The 12,330-nt window shown below is 47.8% G+C and overlaps 1 protein-coding gene across 1 annotated transcript in view; it reads right to left on the bottom strand.

The window, feature by feature from the left end:
- Positions 1-2,814: 2,814 nt before the first annotated feature.
- SPINT2 (serine peptidase inhibitor, Kunitz type 2) overlaps positions 2,815-12,330 on the bottom strand; it is a 34,442-nt gene continuing 24,926 nt past the window's right edge. Inside the window, exons 2-7 of the mRNA XM_080644640.1 lie at positions 9,874-10,044; positions 7,205-7,264; positions 5,966-6,019; positions 5,207-5,368; positions 4,829-4,867; positions 2,815-3,457 (exon numbers count right to left, since the gene is read on the bottom strand). Of these exons, the coding sequence (XP_080500766.1) occupies positions 3,291-3,457; positions 4,829-4,867; positions 5,207-5,368; positions 5,966-6,019; positions 7,205-7,264; positions 9,874-10,044 (653 nt within the window). The 3' untranslated portion in view covers positions 2,815-3,290. The remainder of the gene's footprint in view (positions 3,458-4,828; positions 4,868-5,206; positions 5,369-5,965; positions 6,020-7,204; positions 7,265-9,873; positions 10,045-12,330) is intronic.

The raw sequence follows: 12,330 nt of genomic DNA, 5'->3' as shown, positions 1-12,330 counted from the left end.
AGCGGCATGGCAGAAAGTGGCTGACCAGCCTGGCACGACAACACCACCTGAAAAAGCGCAGGTGACACCACTGGCAGTCAATCTACAGGAGCAAGTGGGCCCTGTGGCCTCCCTCACCATGAGACAAACGAGACATATTTTTTTTTTAAAATATATATTTTATTGATTTTTTACAGAGAGGAAGGGAGAGGGACAGAGAGTTAGAAACGTCGATGAGAGAGAACCATCGATCAGCTGCCTCCTGCACACCCCCCACTGGGGATGTGCCCGCAACCAAGGCACATGCCCTTGACCGGAATCGAACCCGGGACCCTCGAGTCCGCAGGCTGACGCTCTATCCACTGAGCCAAACCAGTTAGGGCAAACGAGACATATTTTGACAGAAGCGAGTCATAGTGAGAACTTCTGTGTCAGAAACATAAAGCCTTCAAAAGCTCAACTAGTCTTGATGGTGTTAAGAAAATTTACTTGAGTCCTAACCAGTTTGGCTCAGTGGATAGAGCGTTGGCCTGCGGACTCAAGGGTCCCAGGTTCGATTCCAGTCAATGGCATGTACCTTGGTTGCGGGCACATCCCCAGTAGGGGGTGTGCAGGAGACAGCTAATTGATGTTTCTAACTCTCTCTCTCATCTTCCTCAATGTAAAAAATCAATAAAATATATTTTTTTAAAAAGAAAATTTACTTGATCTTCCTACATCAGTAAAATGATTCCCAAGTTTCTTAAAAAACCCAAACACATAACACGTTCCTTTCATGTAACAAAGGTTTAAAGGTGGCAATGCTTGTTGTAGGTGGATAAAGGCCTTCTCCTAGGTCTGAGGCATCAGTGAGTTTGAGGTTCCTGAAGATGGAGACTTACGTGGATTTAATGGTTGCTCATGGTGGCAGGGTAGGTCTAGGGGAGAGCCACCCACTATTGAGAAACAAGTAGGTATGTGGGCAGAGGTGGAAACCAGCCCCCTCCCTGAAGGAGGCCCCCTTGCTGAGCATGTCCCATGGGCGACCTGCCATGTGATCTCGTGTAACCCTCACCTCCACCTATCTTAGTTTCCTCACTATCTTACAGGTGAGAAACTCTAGGTTCAAAAGGTATTAAGTGAGCTGCCCACTACTGAATACCTGGGGTGGTGGGCAGTCTCTTCCCAATGCATAGGCCCTTTTCCTGGACCACAGGCTCTCCCATTTGGGGTTCCCGATATGTGTGTGTAGGACAGTGCAGGCTTCACTGCTCACCAACTGAGTCAACTGCAGTGACGGAAAGGCTTGGCAGGGAAAATGCCAGAATCCACAAGCAATACCTACCATGGGCAAGGGAGGCCAGGAAGGAGCAGATGAGGTATTTGCCAACTTGCTTCTGGAATAGATTTCTAAGCCCTGATGGATGCAGATCTTTCCTCCAATGTACAGAATGTGTCCTTTTTGGCCTGAGGGATTTCTAGGAAGGAGAGTTTATCTGTTTTTATTTTGTTCCATGGAGCAGCCAAAGCAATATTGGAACTGTCAGGTTGCATAGGGCACACAGGCTGGCCAGGTACCTCTGCCCACTCCCAAACCAGGGTCCGGCCTCCTGAGTCACCAAGGCAGGTGGAGAGACTGAGCATGTTCCTTGATGTGACCAATTCACCCAGCTAGAACAGAGACTGCTTCCCAGTAAGCCTCCTCAGAGGCTGTCTGTCTCCTACCCTATCCCCACTACAGCTGGTTCCTGGAATAGGCTATTGCTTGTCCCAGGCAAGCATAATAAGCCATTTTCCTTTACCTGAAACAAGTCACCCCCACTACCTTTGTCATCTTGCTCTGTTTAATATAATTCTTTAGTGCCTCCAGGACCTCTTGCTGCTCAAGATAGGCTCCAAGTTCCATTAAAAAACTCTTGATGCACTGATTGAGTTATTAGCCTTTTTCTTTGGTCTCTAACCCTGGGAAATTTTACCTACTGCTGTGGGTTGCCTGGATTCTGCTGTGTTTAGGATTATATGTTTGGAAGATAGAGGGGAGGAAAGTGGCTTCTAGAGTTAAGACAGGAAGGGAACACTCACAGATAGGCAGCAGAATCAGGACTGAGCCTGGGGGTTGAATTTATCCCTGTCCCCATTTCAATACAGGGACTCAAGGGAGACCTGAGAAAACTGTAGAATTGTAGGAAAAGATGAAAATCATGAGGCCCAAGTGATTTTGGTTAGAACCACTCCAATTTTAGGAAGGTCTTGGTCTTCTCCTGAACAGGATGCATCCTTATTCCAACCATCCTGTGCAAAGCAGTGTTTCATTTTAGTGGATCATTTAAAAATAAAAAACCAGCCCTAGCCAGTTTGGCTCAGTGGATATAGTGTTGGCTTGTGGACCAAAGGGTCCCAGATTTGATTCCGGTCAAGAGCACGTACCTTGGTTGCAGGCTCCTCTCCAGCCCAGGCCCCAACATGCAGGAGGCAACCAACTGATGTGTTTGTCTTCTTCTCTCTCTTTCACTCTCCCTAAAAACCAATGGAAAAATATCCTCAGGTGAGGATTAACAAAAAATAAATTAAAAATCAATTAAGAGTAACCCTCCTGCTGCTCTTAATTCAGTGGGATATGGCCAGAATCTTTAAAAAAGGGAACTAGAATAGAAAATACCACCAACAACAAAGAAACAAACACCCAGAGCTCACCATGGGTGGTAAGGCTGTGTTGTTTGATAATGCAAGATATATTTCATTCAAAAAGATCTGAAAGATGCTCTTTTTAAAAGAGTTTGTTTCTAGAATGGGACATTTTATGTAGTGTCCTGTGATAATTTTGGTAGAGTTTAAATTAGCAGTCCCATAAAGAAATAAAGCACATGCTGAAATTTATTTTAAAAGGGGAGACCCTTTTTATTGAACTGGTACATTTCACTCTATTCCTTTCAGAATTCTAATAAAGAAACCTTTTATTTCTGTTTACTTAAAAAAAAAATACCCCACAAATCAAACAAAGGAAATTTCTATGATGGGGAAGGAGGCAAAAGGTTTCAACATAGACAAAGAAAACTATACATGGAGTAAAGAAATCAAAGAGGAACTGACTCTGGTCTGGGGCCAAGCCACCCAAATGTGAACAAAGCAAACCTGCCCAGAGGACCAGGAAGCCCTCTTAACTTCTGAAGTAACAAACAGACCAAAAGCCCTAATGATCACAAAAATACAAATCAATCACTCTATTTTAAAACGCACACACACTTTCTACACTTGTGCCCCCACCCCCAGGTTCTCTTCATCGGCAGGGGGTCCTGAATCCTGAAGAGAAGTGCCTCTTGGTGACAGGGCGTTCACAGCACATATGTGTTCTTCACCAGATGCTCCTTATCGTCCCCGGAGCTCCAGACAGTGCGGAGGGTGCGCTCCTGGTTCCTCCGTGCCACTCTGATCAGGCAGACCACGGAGGCTCCCAGCAGGAGGATGAGGACCATCACGAACAGCCCCGCTAGGACCACCACTGAGGATGAGAGAGGCCTCAGAACCAGGGGGACGAGGAGGGCCACAGCCAGTGTGGGGCAGCACAGAGCTTAGGAAGGACACAGGTGCCCTAGGGGCTGACAGGACCAGCATCCCTTGTGCCTGACATCCCTCCACCCAACCCCGGAGAGTCTGGAGAACTGAGATGGCCCACCAGGGAGTTCATCAAGGTGAGTCCCTACAGTCCTAAGAAGCTGGTTCCTGAAAAAGGGAGGTGCCATGCTATATTCACACAAACAGAGCAACTATGTTCCTTCTTTCTGAATAAACGCTTCACTTCAACTCTCTATTTCCCTCCACTGCTCAGGAGCAAACTGTACAGGAGTCCTAAGCCCTTGCACACCAGGATGTAAAGAGCATACATCTCTGGGGTGTATGGAAACATAAAACCCCAGGCTATGTGTTCACATACCAACCCTGACCAGCCACAGAGAAAGGTGGGCTGCAGGTGGCTGGAAGGCTGCCTGTGGAATGAGGTAAAGGTGGAGGCAAAGGTCTATTTGGAGCAGTGCCAGGAGTGGACCCTACTGCTCCTAATGGCCCTAGAAAATTTAACACTGTCACCCTAATGGTCGGTGAAGATGCTTTCTTTCCAGGTGGGGTTCCACTAAAGAAATGTGGCTCCTGTGGCCGTTACCTGGTTCCCTTTCCCCACTTGGCTACAGAATCAGAAAGGGGTGAGTCCCTCTCCATCTTTACCCCACCAGCACTCCAGATGTGGGCTGGGCTGCATTCAGCCTAGGCCTGGCAAACCAGTTCATTTCACCCCTCCTCTAAAATAGAGCAGGCATCAGGCCAGGTTGGGGCTCCTTACCAGGGCAACAGGTGGAAAGAAGCCAAACCAGTATGGCAGGTCCTTTGTGCAAACACTATCCTCCATTACAGGCTCAGAATCAGAAACAGAAGCGAGAGGCCCCACCTCCTTATCAGACCACAGACCACGCTGCTTGGGGACAGCAGCACTGGCTGTGCCTTGCACACAGCAAGGTTTCCAACTTCCTTCCTGTCACCCATGACGACCAACACTGTCTACCCCATGAAGCAAAGTTCCCTCCAAACCTGGAGTAAGACTCAGGCCTGTGTGCAGCAGATCCCCGCATGCCTAACATCAGGACTCGCCACCTCCAGTCACCCCCAGCTGCCTCACTCCCACCCCCCCACTATGTACACTCTGCGGTCGGACAAACATCAACCACACGTTCCAAGCTGCCTGGCTATTCTCGTGCAGAAACACGACTTTCTACCTAAAGATGTTTTTGGTGAAGAATGATGTGTCCAAGACAACATGAGCCTGCAAAACACAGCTGAGCTTAGGCAGGCAGGCAGGTGGGAGGGGTAGGAGGCCACTTACCTTTAGTGCTATGGGGCAGGACAGGATACAGCTGCTTGCCTGCAAGAGAACACACAACCTTGAGGTCAGCTCAGTCCTCTTCCCCCAGAGCTGTCACCACCTGAAGACCCCCTCAGCTCTGGGACTTCACGGCAGAATCGTTCTGAGATACTTCCTCTTCCAGCTCTTTTGAGGTCTTTAAGACCTTGTCACCTTGGTGGGGACCTAGGACATGTCTGCTCAACAGCCAGGGCCAAAGCCCACCTGTTCCCCACTAGGGAGCCAGAGAAGGATGGAGGCCAGATGACAGCCTAAGGCGTGGTTTAGGGATGGGGGATGAACTCTGGGAGGGCCATCCACCCACCATTGCTTCTTGGATCCAGGATCAGACAGACTCACCTACGCAGCGGCTCATGCATGCCTCCTTGGAAAGATAGTTGTTTTTATTGCCCCAGCACCCTCCATAGATAAAGTTATCACAGGAGTTCTTCTCAGTATCAAAATACCAGCGTGGAAAGGATGCGCGGCAAGGCCCGGTGACCGCCTTGGCAGTGCAGTATTCTGGGAGCGGGAGAGCCGAGGAGCACAAATGAGCAGGGCCCAGGGAAGGGAGATGGAGCTAGAGTGTTCCAGGGCAGTCACACAATTGCCAGCCAAGGGAGAACTGTCTCTCTGCTACAGAAACTGATAAACTACAGACATGGCCAGTTTGGCCCATTAGACACCCTCCTCCACATTTCTAGTATCTTTCTCTTTACAGTCAGACTATGTTATTATGGAGATTCCTCTATGCCAGGCACTGTTCTGGGTACTTTCCATGTATTAACTTGATCTCTAAGAGATCTGTTCTAGGCCCTTTATTTCACAGTTAGGGACTCTGAGGCTGGGCCTGCACGCTGGACTGCCTCTCTGGAGCTCAGCTTCCTGCAGCAAGCTGTGCATGCCCTGCTGCCTGCCACCCTGGGCATCCTTGTGCATTTAACACCACCTGGGAAAGGCCATGAAGCCCCACGCTACAATTTCCTTAGTGGAGATCCTCCAGTGTGTCTCAATTCCAACTAACTAAAGAAAATACATCTTGCCCATATAAAAGTATTTTTTAAAAGTTATACTTCCTACCATCTAAAATAAAAAAATGAATTTTAAAAACTGTTATACCTTCGTAGTTGAAAATATCGCCAGAAGGGTCATCAAAATTCTGTCTCCTGGGAACTAAAACACAAACATCTGTGTCAGGGAGGCTGGGACAAACACAGGACATGTGGTCTGGCTGGGGCTGAGTCTAAAAGGGCCCACTGAGGGAGTATGGACACTAGCACCCTATGTGGGCAGCTTTGCACCATTACCTCCGGTTCCAATGGGTTCCATAGCACATATCAAATGAATGCTAAATGGGGAGGCCTGCCTGCCTGCCACTCCAGGGGATGCTATGGAAACTAATCCCAGTCACAATTTCTGGGGTGATGAGGAAGGTGGTCTTGTTCACTTTCTACACGGCAATGAGGAAGCTGGTTGTGTTCACTCTCTACACAGCAAGGAGGTCCCTCTCCTACTCTCCTAGGGAAATTTTCTTCTGAAACAGGACTGACACAAGTTATTATGCCAGTGTCCCAGGGTCTGGATGACCTTGGAGAGTCCAGACTGGGAACAGTGAGCCCAGGCAAAGTGATGGCCAGGATGGTCACAGGATTCTTGGTCTAGCAAAACTGGAAAGTGGCTCTAGCCTAACTTTCAGCATTCTGCAAGTCACAGAATAAACACTCTCACATAAGTGCTGGTGTCACAATCAGAGGGGGTTGCCCTCCAACTGGGTGGGAGCGGATTTCCTCCCTCCACAATAGGACTTGCCTAGCAGGACCCATCACCTAGGGACTGGCCTTTGGGAAAGGTAGGTTGAACTTGCTAATGCATCTGTATCGCTCACCCCAGGCTTCTGATGCAGAGCCCTTTAAGCATACAGGAGGAACTGCTGTCAGCAGTACAAAGCAAGCTAACACAAAGCTCAAGATCAAGAACTGTAGTGGGAATGGAGGCATGTGGCAGAGGACAGTACTCTTAGCACAGGGAGCAGAGGAGACAGAACAGGCAAGGAGAGGTGGGGTGGGCGGCGAGACAGCAGAGGCCAGCCTAGAGAGAAGGAAGTGGCCTGAGTCACATGGGCAGTGATCACAATTCCCTGACCCCCAGGAGGAAGCTGAGGCCAGCTCAGAAGCACTGCAGACTGCCCTGGCCTTCCTTTCCATTAAGGAGCCAGAGGTGGCAGCCCAGGCAGAGCCAATGCTGAGTAAACAGAACCAGGAGATGGAAGCTCATGTACAAGTCCCAGATTCCAAATGTCCTTTCACAGTTCCCCATCTGGATGGTTCTCATTCCATCCTGGGTCTATTAAAAACCTACCACTTGGGATTGAGGAATCTGCTCCATTCCTGCCGGTGGCCAGACCATCACTAGTGTTCTCTACAAGGAGACAAATAAACCACAGTAAGAAAGTGCCCCTCCCTTCAAGATATCCAGTGAAACAAAACAAGGCAGCGTAACACTGAGCTTCATGGAGACTCCCGTTTCTCCTTTATGTGGGCCTTTCAATAAGCACACTGGACCACAAGCCTGCCAGAACTTAGAAATAAGGAACCAAGACTGTCCTTGTGGGTTAAATTTTAAGATCAACATGCTGGTAATTGGAACAAAGATGTGTGAAATGAATGTAAAAAGATAATATGGCTTACAGGGCCAAATACCCTGTTAACTGTATTAACCTATTAATGAATAAAAAGTTAAGGGGGTACACAGCAATGTGAATGTACTTAATGCCACCAAACTGTACACTTATAAATGGTTAAAATGGTAAATTTTATATTATGTATATTCCCTCTCTCTCTCACACACACATACACAGTTAAGGGTGTGAGGCAGAGGCTAGCCACTTAAGGAAGCACAAAAAGGAGTGCTGGCAGGTGCAGGAGGGAGGGACCCTGGCTTCCCACCTCCCTACTGGTCCCAACAGACCTTCTGGAGAGGCACAGGGCTAGCCTGACCAGATGCCATTAAACATTCACGTCACAAACCAGGTCCCCTTGTTCTGCCTTGCTCCTCATCAAGCCATCTTCTGGGAATTTGGCTGAGAGGACTGCCTAAGTGGTGCAGGCACAGGGACCTGAGTGTCTGGTCCCCTTGGTGGTTCTGGTTTTCATTATAAATTAATAAACTGGCATTCTCATTATTATGTGGCTTCCCACAGAGCTTGCCTGCCTGAGAGAGAACTTGCTAGCAAAGGCCCCAGTGCCTAGCGGCTCTGACAGTTCAAGTTCTTGCACAGACTTACAAGAGATCCTCAAGAGACATGCAGTGGAGACATGCTTGGGTGCCAAAAAAGAGCTTTCTGGGCCCTTACGACTAGGGCCAGACTCTGAACAAAGACAGCTGTCTGTCTTCTCCCAGCCAAACTCAACCATACCTGACCCCTTGTAGTGACCTCCTGTCTTAATGCCTAGTGTCTGCTGCTTGCATTGTTAAAAACAACTCTCTTCCTGAGAAAATGAGAAGCAACTAGAATGGGCAGGTACACTTCCTACAGTCAAATCAATTAGGAAGGGACAGAAAAGGTAGCAAAATTATTTCCCCTTAGTTCCTCCCCCAACACTGGATCCCAGCTGATAATGGAAAATTACAATAGATGCTATTTTCCTCAGTCACCATCTGGTAAGTTTGCCAGTTGCTCCCTGAAAGGTGAAGAGCTTGTCTGTATGATCCAAAAACAATATCCCATCACCACAGCTCTCCAAACACTTCTTGAGTGCCTACTGGGCACCAGGCACACAAAGATCAGCAAAGTGTTCAAGGCACTCAGTCACTGGTGGGCTTGTGTGTTCAGCACTGTTTCAAATCTCAAGTCATAGCCAAGGCCACTATTTCCCCTCCTCTTTACATATAACTTTAGTAAGTTTATCTGATTTTTTTAATGCAGAGTGCAAAGCCAAGAGAGATTACAGCTGGTGAGTGAAGAGAGAGAAAAATCGCACAAGGATGCGGGACACAGGCTCACAGGCTGGCGGTATGCAGGGAGCAGTAAAGGCACCAGCACATCCTGACACAGAATCAGAATCGAGTCCTAATGTCGATGCCAAGCCATCAAGAACAGATGAGGGAAGTCACATAACAATGTTAGAGAGATTGTCAATGAAAATGTTTACCAGTTTGGGTTCTCTGGAGTACTTGGGAGGGATCAGGCCTCAAAGGTCCAATGTCTCATTGCCATCAAGAGGCTCAGTTCAGAGCCAGTGCAGGTTGTTGTGGGGCTTTAAGTTTTTAATCAAACTGTGAGGCTCTCAGGGTCAATGTTATCTTGATTCCACAGAATCCCTTGCAAGTGAGGGCTTGGAAACGAGTATGTTCTAGGTTTTTTGATTTTTAAAATATTTTTATTCATTTCAGAGAGGAAGGGAGAGGGAGAGTTAAAAACATCAATGATGAGAAAGAATCATTGATCAGCTGCTTCCTGCACACCCCCTACTGGGGATCAAGCTCGCAACCCAGGCAGGTGCCCTGATGGGGACTCGAACTGTGACCTCCTGGTTCATAGGTGGATGTTCAACCACTGAGCCATGCTGGCCAGGCTGTTCTAGTTTCAACTTGACTCAGAACTCAGCTGGCTGGGTCAGCTCCTCAAGTCATTTGCCCCAGAGGCAAAAATAACCCAAATGCCCAGGGAGCAATTGGGGCAGCCTACCTGATTGAACATTGGACTCTGCTCAAGGGGAAGTCACTTCCTCCTGTGTGGGGTCTAGTGTGGAACATGCACTCAGTAGTGGGAGAAAGGAAGTCATGGAGAAGACGTAATCCTGCCCCCACCCCGGCCTGCTGCCTACTCTCCCCTTTCTGGGAAGAAGATGGAGAGGACCACTGTGAAACCACTGTGTTGGTGACCTTCGCACTGTGCCTGTTTCTTCTGATTTTTAAAACATCCCCCAAGTTCAGCCATGAAGAACTAGTGAAGAGCAAAAGGCACCCACATCCCAATGAATAAACTGACTCTAAATGTAACATATCCTCAACTACCACTGTCTTACCTGTGACATCAGCACATTTCTCAAGACACGCCTCCTTGGTCAGGTAATTATTGTCGTTCCCACCACAGCCTCCATATACAAACTGCTGGCAGGATCCGCCAGTGGCATTGTACCACCACCTATGCATGGAAGCTCGGCATTTTCCCACTACCTTCGGAACTTGGCAAAAGTCTAAAACACAAAGCAGACACCAGTTAGCTTGGCAGGGCAATCCCAGCAACAGAGAACATGCCCAGACCTGCAGGAGGAGGCCCACAGTCGCCCAGAGCCCCAAGACAAGGGCCAGTCCAGCACAGTTCCTCCATGAGCTGTTTCTACAACATCACTATCAGGCCCTCCATGGTTGATTCCTTCCTTGTACTGGAAAGCACATCATCTAATGACAAAGATACCAACCCACTCAACCAAATTGTATTTCAGTTGCATGTTGATTCTGTCCTTGCCCCCATTATCAAAGACACCCATATCCAGTACAGAAATTGATGTTCAGATGCAAAAAAACAGACTTCAAGGTCCTTCTGAATGTGTGTCCCATCACAGTGGGCCAAGGGGAACTGAGTGCTGAAAAGCCAGCACTGGCAATGGGAGATCAGGAAGGAAGCACACTAGCATTTTTAGCACCTCTCATGAGGAACTCTTAACCTTTCCTACCCACTCTCTGACCCAGCACACCACTTCATACTTAAACTACCACAAGAGCCTCAGAAAGAACTCCCTAACTCTAGCTTCCCCTCGCTCCCCCCCCTCCCACTGCTAACCCCCAGCTCCAAGGGCAACTCAAGTCACTCCTTTGCTTCCACCTGAGCACACCAAGGTGCCCCCAAATCTGGCCTGCTCTTGTACAAGGGAAACAAAACAATGTTATCAAATTCCAGCCAGATACATCTGCCCAAGATAGGTCTAGCAACCTGCTCCCTCTGTGAAAAAAAAAGTAAGAGATAGCCTGGCTGGCGTGGCTCAGTGGCTGAGCATTGACCTATTAAACAGGAGGTCAAGGTTTGATTCACAGTCAGGGCACATGCCCAGGTTGTGGGCTCGATCCCCAGTACAGCACGTGTACGAGGCAATGATTCTCTCTCATCATTGATGTTTAAATCTCTCCCTCCCTCTCTCTGAAATAAATAAAAACATATTTAAAAAAAAAAAAAAAGCCAGGTGACACAATGTCTACCCTCTACCACTGTATCACCTTCCCATGCAATCATGAGTCCACACTACCTCTCCCTACATCCTGGCCTTCTGGCATCTCAATAAACATCCCAGGGCCCAACACTTGGCTCCATGTTGTTTTCATGTTTGTTAGGTTTACTTCACCAACTAGGGCAGCGGTCACTAACCTTTCGGACCTCGCGGACCACCAGTTGGTGACTGCTGCTCTAAAGGTTTCCTTAAACCAGCAGTCGCCAACCTTTCAGACCTCATGGACCATTGAACTAGAGGATGACTCTAGAAAGCATAGGAAGAGGATTTGTGCTTCTCTTGTGTCTCCAAAATATGTCACAATGATAAGCATGAAACCAAATGTTCCACAAAATATCAATCTTTGCACAAAAATGGTTGGTGCTGTGCAAAATACCCCCCACACACCAATAAATCACAAGTAACTAGTATAGCAGGAAAAGCATATTCTGAAGTAAGAAACTATTAATTTGAAAGCAACTATCAATGAAATCACGAGTTAAAACATACCTTATCTGGACATATGATATGAACAGAATCATACAGCATGTCCAGAAAAGGCAAATCAATAGGGTAAGAAGTGGATTAATGGTCTCTGGTGCTGTGGGATGGGGTGCAGAGTCCCTGCAAATGGGCACAAAATCTTTTGGAGATGATGGAAATGTTCCAAAATTGGACTGTGGGAATAGATGGTTGTACAACTCTGTAAATGTACCAATGACCTTTGGTATGTAAATAATACTTCAATAAAGCAGGTTTTTTTTTTAAAAAAATAGGGATACTTTTTGTCCATAACACTTCAACCAGAACCAGTTGGGTGTGCACCTGGAGCAGGTACTTTCAACAATGTGCCAAAGGTCACAAAACAGCCCTGGCTGTCATGGTTCGGTGGTTAGAGCATTGGACTGTGCACCAAAGGGTCTCAGGTTCAATTCTATGTCAGGAACATGTGCCTGGGTTGTGGGTTCGCTCCCTGCCCTTGGTTGGGGTGCATATTTGAGACCGCCAGTCAACTCACATCAATGTTTCTTTTTCTCTCGCTCCCCTTTCCCCCTTTCCACTCTAGAAAAGTGGAGGGCCCTTGCTGGTTCGGCTTAGTGGACAAAGAGTTGGCCTGTGGACTGAAGGGTCCCAGGTTTGATAACCGGTCAAGGGCACATGCCTGGCTTGCAGGCTCGATCCCTAGCAGGGGGTGTGCAGGAGGCAGCCGATCAATGCTTCTCTTTCATCATTGATATTTCTAACTCTCTCTCTCTCTCTCTCTCCCTCCCTTCCTCT

This window comes from Plecotus auritus (assembly GCF_963455305.1).
Source record: "Plecotus auritus genome assembly, chromosome: 10".
In the NCBI taxonomy this organism is placed as follows: Eukaryota; Metazoa; Chordata; class Mammalia; order Chiroptera; family Vespertilionidae; genus Plecotus; species Plecotus auritus.
The sequence above is the reverse complement of the archived record's forward strand: the minus strand, read 5'-3'. Positions and strand labels throughout refer to the sequence as shown.